Here is a 17,195-nt window from a genome sequence, read left to right on the forward strand (position 1 = left end):
CCCTAAGCCCCACTCCCAGAGCCCTATAGTCTCTCATGACACGGCTGGGATTGCTCCAAGCCATGTCATTCGTGCCCACGTGGATAAGGAGCATAGGGTAGTGGTTGGAGGGCCGGATAATCTTTGGACTCCTCTCCACTGTGTCCTGGATGCGGGCGCCTGGGAAGTAGCAGACCTCCCGGGATAGGGGGTTGGGGTGGCAGATTGCCTCCTCAGTCCCCCTCAGGAGGAAGTCTCCCATGATGACCACTCTGCGTTTTGTCTTAGGGAGAGTAGGGGTGGGTGATCCACCCTTGCCTGCAGGAGCTGGCATCTCTGCAGGCTCGCTTGGGGCTGCAAGAGGTTCATACCTGCTGCAAAGCCCCAGAGGGGAGGGGACCTTGGTGCGGTGAGCCTTGGAACCCTTGACCACCTTGGTCCAGCTCCCTGGCTGGACAGTATGGGGGATCCCTGAGTTCTCCCTTGTCCTGGAAGGTGACCTTGGTCTACCCTCTGCATTTCGGGGGTGAAGGGCCTGGCAGTAGGAGTCTATCTCCTGATTGCCATCCCTGATGGCACACAGTCTCTGGACTGCGGCCTGGAGCTCCTCTAGCTGGTGCCCCAGAGACTCCAAGGTGGAGCAAACCTCGCAAGGGGAGGTGGCCATGCTTCCAGTCCCATGATCCTGGAAACATGCCAGGCAGCCCCCGCAGCCGAGAGCCAGGGGCTCCATCTGTGTGGAGCCTGGAACCACGGGCTGTCTGGTGGAGGCCTCTGAGGAGCTAGAGGGGGAGGCCGCAGACTCCGAGGGGACCCTTGGGGTGCAGCGTGTGCCCATCCACATTGTGCCACTGGGAATCTGGCTACTGACAGCTATTGATGGGACTGCCTTCCCTGGGGGCTCACTGGCAGGGCCTTGGGCCCTCCCGCTCACCCTCCTGTGCAAACTCCTGCACTAAACTTGCAAACAGGCGCACTTCTGGGCCCAGTGTGCATGTCCTGTTCACAATGCTCTGGTCACGTGGCTCCCTGGGGGGGTGGGCGAAGTAGGAGCCCAGGCGGGGGGTGCATAATCCTCCTCGGTTCCACTCCGCTGTCTCCCTGCAGCCGGGCTACGTCCCTCCCACCACGGGCCCCTGCTTACCTTTGGGCAGGCCAGGGCTCGGAGGTCCTGGGGTCTCTTGGGGGGGTCCCTGCCCTCACGGGGGTGCAACAAGCTTGCACCCATGTGTCTCATGCTGGAGCCGGGACCTGAGTGTGGCTTCTGCCATTGCCAGGCCCTTTTTAAACTGTGCACATGTGCAGAAGGGCAGGCCGGTGCCATGCTGCTCTCAGGGCTGGGCTAAGTAGGAGCCGGGGGGGGCATGAGCGTGACCCTCCTCGGCTCCACTCAGCTGCCTCACTGCAGCTGGGCTACATCCCTCCCACCACAGGCCCCTGCTTATGTGGGGGCAGGCTGGGGCTCGTTGTGGGTCTCTGGGCTCTTTTGGGGGGGTCTCTGGGCTCACGGGGGTGCAATGGGCTTGTACCCATGTGTCTAGCGTCAGAGCCGGGACCCAAGTGCAGCTTCCGTCATTGCCAGGCCCTTCTTAAACTGCATGCATGTGCAGAAGGGCCCACCGGTGCCGCACCTCTCTCGGAGGGGAGGGGGTACCGAAGGAGGGGACAAGTAAGTGCCTCCCCTCTCCCCCCGTCTTACGCGCCAGCGTTGCTTGTCTAAAAATCTCTCCTATCTATGCAGTTAGTCCAGTAAAAGTTATCACCCCCCCAAAAAATCTGTGCCTCTAGTACATGTCCAGGAGTCGAGTCCACCAGGAGTTGAAGTTACCTCAACTCCTGGTGGACTCGACTCCTGGACATGTGTAATAAGGTACAAGGAAATGTGCAAATAAGGACAAGTGCAAGGTGCTGCATGTGGGGAGAAAGAACTGCTATCATACCTATAGGCTGGGGGGCGACCTTCTCAGCACCACTGAAGCAGAAAGAGATCTTGGAGTCACTGTTGACTCCAGGATGAACATGAGTCATCATTGTGATGAAGTAGTTGGCAGAGCCAGTCGCACCTTGTCGTGCATCCGTAGGTGCTTCACAAACATGTCCAGGGAGGTGATTCTCCCTCTCTGTGCGGCACTGGTCAGGCTGTTATCTATCTGGACTTCGAGAAGGCCTTTGACACAGTATCCCATACTATCCTTATAAATAAACTGAGGAGGTTTGCCTTGGGTAATTATACGGTAGACTGGGTAGCAAACTGGCTCAAGGGTCGCACTCAGAGAGTGGTGGTGGATGGGTTGGTGTCAACCTGGGAAGACGTGGGCAGGGGAGTCCCTCAGGGCTCAGTTCTGGGGTCGGTGCTATTCAACATCTTTTATCAGTGATCTGGATGAGGGGGTGGGAAGCACCCTGTCCAAATTCACAGATGTCACAAAAATATGGGGTGAACCTAACACCCTGGAGAAGAGGAACCAGATCCAGGCTGACCTAGACAGGTGGGGGAAGGGGGCAGAGAGCAACAGGATGCAATTCAATAAGGACAAGTGCAAGGTGCTGCATGTGGGGAGAAAGAACTGCTATCATACCTATAGTCTGGGGGGTGACCTTCTCAGCACCACTGAAGCAGAAGGGGATCTTGGAGTCACTGTTGACTCCAGGATGGACACGAGTTGTCAGTGTGATGAAGTAGTTGGCAGAGCCAGTCGTACCTTGTCGTGCATCCGTAGGTGCTTCACAAACATATCCAGGGAGGTAATTCTCCCTCCCTATGTGGCACTGGTCAGGCTGCAGCTGGAGTACTGCGTCCAGTTCTGGACGCCGCAGTTCAAGCGGGATGCGGACAACTTGGAGAGTAAAGACGAGCCACTTGTCTGATTAGAGGCCTGCAGGGAAGGCCCTACAAGGAAGGGCTCAAGGACCTTTTCAATCTCTCCAAGGGGACCTTGTGGTGGCATACAAATTCATAAGGGGAAAGCAACATGAAGTAGGCAATGATCTGTTTACCAAGACACCCCCTGGAACAACAAGGAACAATGGCCATAAGCTACTGGAGAGAAGGTTTAGACTAGACATTAGAAAAAAGTTCTTCATGGTCAGGGTTACCAGGATCTGGAACGCTTCCAAGGGAGGTGGTGCTTGCCCCATCCTCCGGGGTCTTCAAGAGGAGACTGGACAGGCACATGGCTGGGTTTAGATGACCCCAGGTTTGGTGACCCTTTTCTTGCCTGCCAGGGGCAGGGGGTTGGACTAGATGGCCCACTGAGGTCCCTTCTGACCCTAGAAGTTATGCATCTATGAATGTCAAGCCATTCTAGGGAATTAGTTCCCAGTGTTTTGGGCAGTGGAGCCAAGCATTTGAAGGGGGAGGAGGGGGAAGAGTTCTGCAACCTTTCACTTAAATGAAAACATGAAATGACTGTGGTTGCTTTCATATACATTTGGGATCAGATCCTGTTCTGTGTACAAGGTGTCTAAGTGGATTGGACAGTCCTGAACTTCCTGCTCAAATCTCCAAAAAACTGTTGATGCAAAAGGTGGTTGGGTCCTCCTCTTCCTTCCAGTTTAAGGTACTTTGGTCATAAGGTATTAAGTGCCTTCAGAGTGTTACAAAAGACACTATATTCATGGCTTGACTTGGATTTTTGGACACCTGAATCCATGTAAGCATCATAGAGGTGAAATAGGATCATCAAGAAAAGATGACAACTTTTCAAAATAGAGACCTACATGTAAGAGTCATGTTATTGTTCACCCAATTAGGGAACTGACACAGTTGGGTGATCCATGTATCCAATGAAAAAATCTTTCACATCTTGATTTTTTTTTTTTTAAACTTTCAGTGAAGTGATCAAAACACACTTCTCTGAAACACAATTATTTGCTGAAATTATTTTTGTCTGAAACTTTCAAATAATGTATTATTTAAAGATAATCTTGTTAAGTGAATTTTTTCATTCATTTGCCTTTAAGCATACAGAGCTAAGCTGGGAATGCTGAACACTGTGTCAAAAATCAGAGGCCAAGTTAAAACCACAGGATATCCCCAAACAGAAGGGCTACTAGGGGACTGTATGCTGCGGTTTGGCAGAGAACTTGGAGATGATTCTACATTTGGTAAGTTTGAGTAACTCTCTTGTGAATATCTCTGTATTCCTTGCATGGAGAATAATACTACCTAGATGTGTGTTGTGGTTGACAATTATTAGTTGTAAGGCGACAGAATAGAAGTCCAATGATTGTATGTCAAGAGGTAGAATAAATATCATGTGATACTTTCAAGCATTTATTTTGCTGTCTTATAGGGAGGGCTGATGTCACTGCCTGCTAGTAAGGTTACTGACCACTTCTTGTAAGCATCTGTTTAAACTGTTTTTAGTTTTGTTGGACTTCAATTATTTCAGCTGATATTTTTCATGGTGGGCACCTGCCTCAGGCTGATTAATTTGTTTATTTAATTGCCAACCAAAATGGGTACAGCTGTCCTCAAGAATAAGAGCAGGAAAAAATGTTGTTTATCGAAAAACAATATTATAACTTTTATTTTTGAACTGTGCTAGTATTCCCAAGCTTTGACACAGGGAGTTGGAAGCTGATGATGAGAGCAATGTCCTTTATGTGGTAGAGTGCCTTTTGTTGCCATCCCCATGGCAAGCCACCTGAAACTGGCCAAGTTGTAAGTCTTTGGAAAAATCTCAGTTCACGCATATTCACTAGGGCTGCAGTCTCTAAAGAGTCCATATTCATTGAGCATGTTCTAATTTATCAGTAGATTGTTGACCTGATTGGACATGTGCTGTCCACAGAGAATATATCCACGGAGGATATTCTAGCTCGGAAGTCTGGGCCTCGGAACTCATTTTCCTACAATTGCTGCTCCTGGCTGCTCCAGGACAGGGAGGAGCCAGCCACCAGAATTAAATGCAGAAAGCCTGTTTGTCTTGTGCTAAAAGTACCATCCCTTACTGTCCCCCACATTTGTACCCAGACAGTAGGAAGGAGGAAGCAGTCTTATTGGAATGCAGAGGAAACAAATGTTGGACCATGGGGAAATGAAGGAATATATTAGAACAACTCTGGACTGTGACTGGGGAGGGGCAGAAACTGTGGCTGGAAGTTTGGAATGGGAAGACTGGGAGCACACAGGAGCAGTAAGGGCACATACAGGGGTTCAGTTTCTACTGGGAGAATTACCTTTCTACTGGGAGAATTACCATTCTCCCATTGAACAAGGAAGATCTTGCCTGTGCCAAGAGTTTTTAGCACATGAACAAATGCCTGTCTGTTTTCTACAACTATGAACTGGGTGGGAGGGGAAAAAGACTGGCTAGACAGGGGAGCCAAGGGAAGGGCATGTTGGAATTGTTTGGGTAGGAGAGCTGGTAGTAACACTTAGATGACAGGGAGGAAGCTAGAGAAGGAAACATGGGACAGAGAGCTACTTATTTAAAGGGGACTGAAACTGGCTGGTTAAGGGCACTTAGTTCAAGAACGGATGTAGAAGGAACAGGGTGATGGGAGAGAGAGAACAGATCTGACAAGAAGCTGAAATAGAGGGGAGATTTGGGACCTCCGGGATGCAGAGGGTGGATAGAGACTGGATGAGGAGCTTGAAGAAAGAAACTGTGACTGGAAGCCAGCATATGGAGGAGAAAGACCTCGGATGAGGAGCCCAGAGGAAGGAACTGGGAATTGCTAGCCACAGACACAAGAATTGGCTGAACAAGTACTCAGAGGTTAGGAAATGCCTTAATTTAGGTTGACTAACTCAGACTAGTCAACCTAAACACAGCTCAGCACCAACTCAAACTAGTTGTGGAAAAGAGGAAGAGACTGTAAAGCCAAGGAAGATGGGCTCTAGGAGCCTGAAGAGGGAGACTTCAACTGTCTAGACAGATAGATAGACTGAAATGAGAACTTTGAAGAGTGGATTGAGACTGGGTTGACAAGGAGACAGGTAGAGATGATACTAGATTGGGACAGAGCTGGTTGGAAGCAATGGGTAGAAGGGATCAGGTTTCTACCAGAAGGAACTGTGCCTCCTAGAGCCAGCTCTCTTCCAACCTTGGAAATGTTGCACATGCTACATTAAAAAAACATTATTAAGTTTGCACATCCAACACTTCAAATTAGGAAGCGCCAAGGTTAAGGCAATCTGTGCAGTTTTAATTGGGCCAGCTTGTACACATTTATTATGATACAATTCTTTGGGGTGTAGTAGTGGAAAGATATTATTCAATAAACACTGTGGGCTAATTTGGCCATGGCAGATGCATGGACGAGTCCCAAAATTGTTTGGATTTTATGACGACTTAAGTTAATTTTGGTAATATTGCATAAGATGGCTGTGCTGAAACAAAAACCACTAGATGGGCACAGGGGACCTATCACTTAAGGGCTGACTTTGATTTCCAGGCTGAGAAACATGTTGTTGAGGACACTGTTATTCTCTTAAGGCTTGTTTATTTTCCTAGCTATGAATGAGATGGAGCAACACAACCCATGAGCTCTGTATATTTTTGTAGGAATAATAGGGTTATAGATTGGAACCAATGTAGAGATGAAATTTCAAACAAAATGTGCTATGTGCACACTTGATCATGTTCTACGGACTTAAGAAATGATCAGGAACACTAATAAGAACACTTTAATTTTTATTATTATCTCTAGTTAAAAATACTAGCAACGGTTTTGGCCAGAGAGCCAATATATTAAAAATGGGATGAATTAGAGACTCACAAAAGTATAAATTTATGACGTATTCACATTTTTGTCATCTAATAGTATCAGCACAAATATGTGAATTGGCCATTTTGGTTTCTTGTTCTTAAAATGTAATAGATCACTTACTGTCTTCGCACTGTTTTGTTCGCATGTCTATTTGTCTGAGAGCTCTTGTTCTCAAGCCTTGTAGGTATTACAGATGCTGTGAAAGTGACATACTGAATCTTTTGGTCATGTGACTTTTTTTTTCCCCCTGGGGCTCTACTTAACTGGAGAAGAACCCAAAGAAGAAGCTGTGTATGTGATTCAAATAATTCAAGAATGGAGACTGTAATGCAGAAAGACAGTAATTTGCATGGATGGATACCAGAAAAAGATGGAAAATTTAAAATATAGGTTAAGACAAACTTCTAGTTCTTTTAGGACACTAGTTGCCAACCCTTGCCCCATGTACCATGAGGAGAACGGGCAGCTGGTGTGCTTGGGATGTGAACCTTGGGCACTGAGTTAAAGGGGGCACAAGTGACACGAGGCGGGGTGGCACTACTTCTTAAAGAGTGTACTACCAACACTTTTATGCATTGTTGAATAAAATGTTTTTTGCAGTTTTACATGTAATGGTATTCTTGGTATACAAGTAGCATTTTCTTCACTGTAGGCCTTGCACTGATGGATGTTGGTGAAAGCATGAAGCAGATGGCAGAGGTGAAGGACTCTCTTGATATCAATGTCAAACAAAACTTCATTGATCCTCTGCAATTATTACAGGACAAAGACTTAAAAGAGATTGGGGTGAGTTTTTGAAGATAAAAGCCTGTTTTTTTTCCCACTGAAAAAAATGAGTAAAAAAAGTAATTAGAAATGTAGGTGTTTTTTGCTTTTTCTTTAAAAACAAACAAACAACCTGTATTAGGCTATCATATGTTAAGCATCATTGCTTTCACTGGGAAAACATGAAATCTGCTAAAAATGAATGTTAGGGTACATTCCTGTCATCTGCTTTATCCATGTACCTACCACAATAAAGTTCAATACAGTATGGACGATAGTGTATTTTTTCTGCTTATTTTAATCTGGTTCATTAATTGTTCTGAGCCTGGGTGAGGGGTGTGATTTCATTATTATTTGTTTTGAGTTGCCTGTCACATTCTAAATTTCCTCTAGCTCCTTCACTCTGGAGTTAGCTCTAAAACAGGGTCAAATAAGATTACTTTTATAGGCTATTTAGGACAGCCACAGAGTGATCTTATCTGTGTCAAGGAATATGCACATTGAATATCATGAACCACTGTACCAAAAACCAGGGTACTAAGGAATTAATTTTTAGTCTTTAGCAGTATTTTTTCAACAGTTTTGTTTATGATGTAACAAATGAGAAGAAAACCAGGCATAGCTGAAATCTGAACCTTCTGATTCCTGTGAGTTTGGGTAACAAGCACAATATAAATATAAAGGCCTAAATTTCTGTCCAGAAAAACACCCTAATAAAATACTTCAGTGTGGAGAACTAGAAGAATTCTTCCAATGCCTGCGCCTCAAAGAATATTTCCACGACCAAACTGAACCCACTCCCAACAACAAGTCATCCTCTGACAACATTCAGGAAAGGATCAATGCCAAAAAGCCCAAAAAATCATCAGATTGGACACCTCGCAGTGGATGAAACCCTAACCTTGACCGCTACATTGACTGCTTCAGGGAAAGAATAAACAATGAAATAATCAGCAGCACACGCCACCATAATAGCCTCTCTCTACCAGAGAAAAAGGCCATAGAATCTCTAAGATCTAACCACCAAATAGTAATAAAACCAGCAGATAAAGGAGGAGCCATAGTCATCCTAAACCGTGAGGATTACATAAAGGAAGCCAACAGACAGCTCTCTGACACCACCTACTACAAAGAACTACAAGAAGATCCTACTCCCCTTTTCACCAAAAAACTCAACAATACCATCAAATCATTTCCACCAAGATTACAAGAAAAACTACAGACCTTGACCATAAATAAAAACTTCTGACCAATGTTTGGAGGTCCTTTAAATCTATCCTAGGTGACTGGGATCAGGGCTGAGTAGGTTAGAATATGGGTTTCACACTAACTGCAGCTAATGCTCAGTGCGAATAAGGGCAAATAGTTCTCCATTGCCTTTGGATAACTCTTCCTATGTCCATCCTTACAAAAGATGGACAAGTTTATCTGACTAGGAAAGAATCCTAGAGTTTCCCAGAAGAAAGAATACTACAGGCACACAGATAAGTTTTCAACCATTAGCAGTAATGGAATTCATGGAAAGAATAATTGCAGGTTTGGCTGAAATACTGTAGTCTACTACTAGAACTATGAACACTGGCGCTTGGATAATATAGAAATAAGTACATTAGAAATACATTTGGATTTTTTTTCTTGTCCCTTTTGCTTAAAATGCTTTTTAAAGCAAAAATTGGTCAAAATTGTCAAAAGATATTGTTTCATTAGCCCTGTAGTCAAATGTATCTCTTATTCAAATTCATAAAACAAAACCTCCAGTCTTTAGTGTCTTGACAGTGCCTCTAATACTTCACTGTCAGTCATTTCTACCCCTGAGTTAAGGTTTTTAGCCAGCTAGAGCTAAAAAAGGTCATAGGGCTGTAAAATGAGAGAGAGACATTACCAGGAATGGCTAACAGACAGCAAAATTAAAGACTATTAAAATAGAGGGGTCATTAAAACCTATGGAAACAAGATAAATTAGCAGGAAGACTCCTGGAAGACTGTTTCAGGCTCAACATTAAGAAAAACTTCTTCACAGTCAGGGTGTCCAGACTGTGGAATAAGCTCCCTCCAGAGGTGGTGCAATCACGTACTCTGGAGATCTTCAAGAGAAGACTGGATGGTCACCTTGCTGGGGTCACCTGACCCCACTTGTCTATCCTGCCTGGTGCGGGGGCTGGACCTGATGATCTTCTGAGGTCCCTTCCAGCCTTACAATCTATGAAGGGCATGAAACTAATTCTTATTGTGCATGCTTTTGGGCAGAGCCGCACATTACAAAACCATAAAATTTCATTACAATATGTTCAATAAGAGTGCAAACACGTAATAAAATAAACCTGTAAGGTTGCTTTAGAGATTTATATTTGCTTTAAATGGAACTAAACAGCACTCAAAGGTACTATGCTGATGACAATAAATGAACGCACACCAGAAATCCATCAAAGATAGAAATACCCAATTACCGGTGGGGGCACATTTCTCATAGGAGGGCCACTCTCTCTCCAATCTCTCAGTCCTGATCCTCAAGGGAAATTTACACAACACATCCCAGAGACGAGCCTATGAGCTCCATTTCATCAACCTGCTGGATACTAGAGATCAGGGACTAAACATAGACATTGGATTTTTGATACATTATAATCTGCCTGGCAACTGACTCCCCAGCCCAGCCCAGCCCCTGGCTTCTTTACTTTTCATTCCATCCAGGAAGAGCGCACACCAACTGCTGCAGCTTCCTTAGCCTGACGAAGGGTTTTTGAACCTGAAAGCTTGCTTAATAACTTTTCTCCAACTATTTGGGTTGGTCTAATAAAAGATATCAAATTCACCCAAGGAACCTTGTCTGCCTGTGTCCTTAGACCAACACGGCTACAACCTAAACCCCTGCAATATAAAGTTATGTGTTTATACACAAATGGATTTAGAAAATTGTCCACAAATAAAACAGCAGAGGCAGTAATGTCCCAATGGCTGCATGTCTTGTATGATGGATGACTCTATTCTCAGTCATTGTTTTGAAAGGGGAAAACAATAAGCATTTAATTTGTGTTTTAAAGAGCATCCTGCATCACCACTTTCAGTCTGTACTGAGTTTCTCAAACCCAGGAGTTTTTTGCATCAGGAAAACTTGTTCTAAGGTACCTTATAGGAATGTAAGGTATCATACAGTAATATTCAATTAATGCCTTTTGAAAAATTCAGGAATGAGAGGGTTAGTTGGAGATGCACTCATGGAATGAGAAGGGAAAAGACCCTTTAAGTTGCAGTTGTTGTACTGCAAATAATTCAGCATTTGAAACTGAATTACACCCAGAATGTAAATGGGAAAGCAGCACACACAGGCTATTTCCTGCTTCTAATTTAGACACAGTGAAGCTGTTGCACATTTAATAAAGTCCATGAGATGAATGTATTGAACAGCAAATTAAGGTAAACAATTCTTGAAATGTTAACAGATGCTGCTTTCTTGGTGTCTGTGTAGTTTTAATTTTCAGAGAAGTATTATACTGTATAGATGCCAAGGTGTATTTGATACTGCCTTGGATCAGGGGATGGACTAGATAATCTCTTGGAAATCTCTTCCAGCTCTACATTTCAGTGATTCTATATAAATTCATGTAATTGTATCCATAATCAAGAGCTGTTTACAAAATCATAACATGTCTGTTTGGGTTTGCCTCACTTTGACCTAATGGGAAATGTTCTGCCATGTTTAGCATCATCTGAAGAAACTAGAAGGCCGGCGTTTGGATTATGATTATAAAAAGAAGCGCCTAGGAAAGATACCAGATGAAGAAGTTAAACAAGCGGTAGAAAAATTTGAGGAGTCAAAAGAGCTGGCAGAAAGAAGCATGTTCAACTTCTTAGAAAATGATGTAAGTTGTCCTCCTGCTTCCTGTCCTGTAAACCTTCTGGAAGGAAGAGCCTGTCTGTCAGGAGTAACCAACCTGCCTAACTCTTCTAGCTGCAAACCAAAATCGTGACATAGCTGAGAGCTGCAGGGGAGACAGCTTCAGGGATACTCCATGCTCCAGGGCCAGTTACTTGTGTACAGTGCCCCAGCTCCAATAATCATTTGCTGTTAAATGACTTAATTCACTGATGAAGTGAGCTTGGGCTCACAAAAGCTTATGCTACCCATCTCTGATGTAGTTAGTCTGGAGCATAGCCCAGCCCACGCAGATCCAGGGGCAAACGCCCACTCCTATGGCCTCCTGAACCGGCCGTGTGCACTGGTGGAAGCCTCTCAGCCCCAATCCCTCCCTGGCTGTGGAGGCATTGATCTGCCCCCCACCGCCATGCCCTTTCCCTCTCCCCTCCACCTACCACAACAGATTTACCAGCTGGAGGCTGCTGTGTCCAGCGTGGTGAGGACTGCTGCCTGTTTAGTCTATGGCCGAATCTCTGAATTGGCGGCAAATCTTTTCCAAATTGATTTGGAGGCTTCCAATTTGATTCGGAGCTTTTAATTGGTCTCCTGATTTTATTTGGTTTCGGAGATTTGGCTGCTGAATTCGGCTGACTCTCCCCCCCGAATCAAATCGGCTACTGAAGTTTCACACAGCCCTACTGGCCACTGACTTAGACGGCATTCCCCTACGAGCTCCATACAAGGCCCCTGCACAAAGTTGGTTTATTGGGGCTTTACTCGGGTGATCAGAGTTCAAGCAGACCATCAAATTATGGCTAAAATTGCATAGAACTTCTGGCCATTTACATTGGCTGTCAGTTTTAAGTGTAAAGGGAGGGATTAATTGGGTTGCCATATAAGAATTAAATTGCATTTGGGAGTGTTATGGAAAGAGAAAATTGTATTCTACTAGAGGTGCACCGATGCATTGGTCCAATATTGGATTGGCACTGATATAAAGAAAATTGACTATATCGGAAATCGGCCTGATGTGGCCGATTAATTTGGCTAAGAAATCCCTGTGCATACATGCAGCTAGTGTAGCATGCAGGCAACAAGGACCACAGCCCAGCAGCTTGGGCTGCTGCAGCTACGTGCAGCTGATAAGAGTGTTGTGGTGGAAGAGGAAAGGGCATGTGGGGGCAGATCGACAGCCCCCACGGTGAGGGAGGGAGTGTGACTGGGTAGGCACTGCCCTGCCAGGGCAAGGCATGGAGCCACAACTAGTCCAGGCGGTGTGGGGAGCAGCTCCCACCACTGCACTCATTCTGGGAGGGCATGTGGGGCAGCATGTGCCCCCGGATCTGCATGGGACAGGCTGCAGCTGTGGGCTGGGGCTGGGGGGCCACACTACACTCTTCCTGGGAGGCAGGCCTGGAGTGGGCTGGGCTGGGCTGAGCTGGACTTGGGGTGGGCGGTGGTGGTGCTGGGATGGGGGTATGGGGGGTGGGGGTGGGGTTAGCCACAGCAAAATTTCTCTGCAAACCCCCAGTAGCTCCCCCTCCCAGTGTCGCTGCCACCCGCCGTGAGCATCATCATGGCCCTCCCTCCCTCCTGGGAAGAGCCTGGTGCAGCTGCTGGCCCCAGCCTGCAGCTGTAGCCTGCCCCACCCTGCCCCATGCAGGTCCAGGGGCACACGCTCCCCCACCATGCTCTCCTGAAGTGTGTGCAGCAGCAGGAGTCGTTCCCCCTTCCCATGCCCCCCAGACAAACCACGGCTCTCTCCTGCACCCAGCCCTGCCCCGGCAGGGAAGTGCCTACCCCAGCCCCTGCCCTCTCTCACCACTGGGGGCATTGATCTGCACCCCCGCACCACACCCCTTCACTCCCCCTCCCTTTCTATCACAATAGACTTACCAGCTGCACACAGCTGTATCAGAAATCGGATTAGTACTGGCCAATTATGCTTCTGCAAAAATCGGCTATTGGTATTGGCTCCCAAAATCTGTCAGTGCACCCCTGTATTCTACTTGTCTAATCCTCAGCCAGTGTAAATCACTGTAGACCTACTGAATACAATGGAGTTGCACCAGCTGAGGAGTGGGTGTTGTGCATTGAGATCACATGCTGTGGGGCAATGCTTTGCTTCATTAGAGTCCTAGCTGAGAATTCAATAAACTCTTTGAGTTGGTAAAAACTGATAAACTATGTAATAAAATCAACACAAAACAGGAACTTGATTGCAGCAAATTTTTCCAAACACCTGATGAAGTCTCTAATGAGGGTTGGGAAGGCCTGAGTGCTAAATGGAAGGTACCACACTTGGCTGATTTTCATCCTCTAAATGTCATCTTAAAAAAAAAAAGAACAAGAAGAAACCATGATTACTACTTTGTTCTTGAGTGTCAGTTTGTGTTGGGAGATGGGTGTGTTTTTACTTCCTTTTGATTTCCCCCTTCCTACCCCCCCATAGTGAGATTCTAGCATGATTATCTGTGGTTTTTATTCTGAGTTGATTAAATCATTTCTTTATCAGTTTATAAATGCTGCCACCTAGTGAGGTAAGTCTGGACCTTTTCAGGACTGCAGTTTGTAGTCTACTGGAGGTAGTAAACAACATTTTGTGGGTCCCTGTTAGAAGATGCTGCACAGTCATGCTTTCCTAAACACCACTGGTCTGAAAGACAGTCATCAAATATGGAGTCCTATCCCTGGCCCGCTCCAGGCTTGGGGACCCACAGACTTCAGGCTGAAAAACAGAGAGCAATATATAGTAAAACAAATTTGCACACTGTAAGAGGGAAGTCCTCAGGGATTGGGCCCAGAATTTGTGAAGTAGAAGTTATACCTCATTTTTATTCAGTCTCTAGCTGGTGACTTCTTAGCACATGTTTGCTTTTCAGCAGCTGGGCCCAGGGTGCTGCTGCAAATGGATGAAAGAACGAAGAGCCAGATTTTTTAAAGGGATTTAGGTGTCAGCTCCCATTGAAATCAATGGGAATTAGGCTCCTCCATACCTGTAAAAAAATCTGGCCGCAAATTCTTTGTTAGGCTAGGCTGCTGTTCTTGGTTGGGTACCTGTGGAGCAGTGTAAAATAGATTGCCCTGTAAAATGGTCTGACACCTCCCTTCTCAACAAGAAATGTACAATCATTTTCTCTCTGCACTTATTCATTCTTCTCCTTTTGAATTTTTACTTGGATGTAGAGCAGCTGTAGGCAGCTTTCCTCCTTTAATTTTAGTGCCTCTGAATTAAATGATTTCTTCCTTACACATACTCAAGTTCAGCTTTGTTGAAAGGTTTTTCTATGAAGAAACCATCCTGTCAGAATCTCTCCGTTAGGAAGGGGAGGAGGGAAGGGGAGTACCATGCACTTGATCAAGTTCCTTGGCGTGAGTAAACCCCTCTAGACACAAGCACATGTTTCTGTGATGTGCTATATTCCCAACCCTGCAGTGAGCCCCACCGGGGCTCAGTGCAGGCACTGTGCTCTGCCCACATGCTTCTCCCTGTAAGATTGCAGACTCTCAAGTCATTATTTGGGCCTCAAACTAAAAAAGAAATATGACCTGTAAAATCCTGAGATCTTCTGAGACACCAGGCCTATTTTTAGCGTTAATCATTGAGTTTATTATTGTCTGTCTCTTTTTTCTGTAGTTGAACAATATGCAGACTCCTTAGTCTCTTTCTGCTTTGTACTTTAGGTAGAGCAAGTTAGCCAGTTGGCAGTGTTTGCAGAAGCAGCGCTAGACTACCATAAACAATCCACGGAGATTCTGGAGGAACTGCAAAGCAAGCTGCAAAACCGGTAAGAAGAAACCGGATCAAAGCATTTTAAACAATGTTTGGAGCTTATTTTCGAGAATGCAGAAAGATGTTGAAGCAACAAAGCCTCCATCACCGTCTCACAGATGCCTATCCTTTTTCTATATCTCTGCACCTTCAGTGGGTTTCAGTACTTCAAACATTTGCCATCTGGTGACTTCTTGACGCCGTGTAGGTCTTTGAAAGACCTGTGGCTATACAATGAACTCTGCCCACTAAACGTACAGGGGCATCCTTGTCTGCATTCAGAACTCTTCACCCACATATTCGGGGGTTAATTGGGAGGTTCTCTCTTTGCTGGTGGATTTTTGTTCATACAAACTGATATGGCTGTGCATTTTCTCAGCCACATTTTTGAGGTCTTGTGTTTAGGCCAAATTTTTAACAAGGTACTGAGGGATTTTTCATAAAATCCTAAGGCATATCAAGAAATTGCCAGTTGGCTGGAAGCACAGTTTTGATGTGCTGTGTTGATGACTCGCCACAGAGACTTTTACATAATACTAATGGAGAAAAATTTATTACTGTTACCACTGGTTATTTAGTTATTTACTAGTTAGAACCAGTGGGGATACGAGCTCTGAGAGGTCCAAGTCATCATTCACTGTGTTTCTGGACTTGTCATTTGTAATCTGACTTTCAGTTACTCATGAAACTCAGTGGCAGTTGTAGGTGTTCTGCACTTCTGAAAGTCAGACTCTTAATCTTTGTCTCAATCAACATGGCTAAAAAACTGGGTAAAAATGAAAAGCTACTGAAAATGAAATGTTAGATTGCAGGCCAGCCCTTCAGATTGAGTAAAAAATCAAAACATAAAAAGCAACCCACCTTGTAATCACTAAAGAGCAGCTTCATACTGCTTCTAGTCTTCCACAAAGAAATGTCCTAGCACTCTTCCTTTGTGTTCCAGAATAAATGTAGCATCTAGTCAGCCTAAACGTGACTTCAGACCAAAGCCTGTAATAACAACAACTCTGGAAATTGGTGATAATCAGCAGCACAATGGGATTTCATACAGTTCTTCAATAAAATCATCAGGTGAGCCCATGACTGAGAAATCAGCATGCTGATGCCTTCGTTCTATGGAGGAATTATAGGCGCGGTGCTTGTATATTCATATAGTTCCAGTGCTGAGCCCATAAGACATTTATTGTTGGTTGCCTGTGCAATTTGGGCTCAGTAGCCAAACTTGGGTGATGGCTGGTTGACACCCACATTTGAAAATGGACTGTTTTTATTAACTTTTGTAAAATAGTTCTCACACAAAATTTGGGAGTAACACAGGCCAATACACATATAAGCACATATTCTTTCATTAGCAAATAATGGCTTCTGACTCCACAAAGCTAGCACATTGTACAAACTTAGGGTAAGTCTACAGTGCTGTATATATTTAGGTCTGCACCTGCATTCTAAACATTAAAGCACCTTAGGTCACCCCAGCAGTAGTCGACCCACCTCTGGAAGTTTGAGCATCAGGATCCAAGGCTAACGTTCCCCCACACATCCATCTCCCCCACTATTGTATTTAGCTCTCACCTGAGCTAAGCAAAGTGAAAGCATAGGATATCTGCCAAAAATCTTTGTCTCTGCTACTTGCCATTGGAGCTAACACAGCAGGAAAGACACGTCGTGGTTATTCTTCCTTGAAGACCTCTGCTTTGATTTCATGTTCCTGTCCAGCAGAGCCCTTCTAGGGATCAGTTTGGCTACTGCTTGTCTCTTCTGTGCTGCACCAATGCACAACAGGAAAGGAATGTAGACAGGGAGGGCAGCTTGGGGATTCAAGGTAGCTAAAGCAAACCTTAAGAGTTAGCCCAAAAGAAGGATGTAGACGTGGTGGGAAAGGATTGCCATGTCTATGGTTGTATAGGTATCACTAGTTCTGGTGCATAGACTTTGACTGAACAGAAAAGAGAACATTTCAGGTTTTTCTAAAATTCTTTGCAAGGTGCTTTGATATAGTAGTCAATTTTAGTCCTGTCACTGTTCACTGTAGAAGCTAATTGCAATAACTGAAATAATTTTATTTCTTACCTAGTCCATATAGAAACTTTTTTTCTCCTGCCT

General features: G+C 45.0%; 1 protein-coding gene across 6 annotated transcripts in view; it reads left to right on the top strand.

The window, feature by feature from the left end:
• SH3GL3 (SH3 domain containing GRB2 like 3, endophilin A3) overlaps positions 1 to 17,195 on the top strand; it is a 111,737-nt gene that overhangs the window by 83,280 nt on the left and 11,262 nt on the right. For 5 of the 6 annotated variants that reach the window (XM_025211791.1, XM_025211790.1, XM_025211788.1 and 2 more), the window contains 5 exons: positions 3,943 to 4,086; positions 7,352 to 7,485; positions 11,166 to 11,324; positions 15,005 to 15,108; positions 16,036 to 16,163. In XM_025211791.1, the coding sequence (XP_025067576.1) occupies positions 3,943 to 4,086; positions 7,352 to 7,485; positions 11,166 to 11,324; positions 15,005 to 15,108; positions 16,036 to 16,163 (669 nt within the window). The remainder of the gene's footprint in view (positions 1 to 3,942; positions 4,087 to 7,351; positions 7,486 to 11,165; positions 11,325 to 15,004; positions 15,109 to 16,035; positions 16,164 to 17,195) is intronic. The other variant, XM_025211793.1, reaches the window with a different exon arrangement.

The sequence above is a fragment of the Alligator sinensis genome, unplaced genomic scaffold, assembly GCF_000455745.1.
Source record: "Alligator sinensis unplaced genomic scaffold, ASM45574v1 scaffold259_1, whole genome shotgun sequence".
NCBI lineage: Eukaryota > Metazoa > Chordata > Crocodylia > Alligatoridae > Alligator > Alligator sinensis.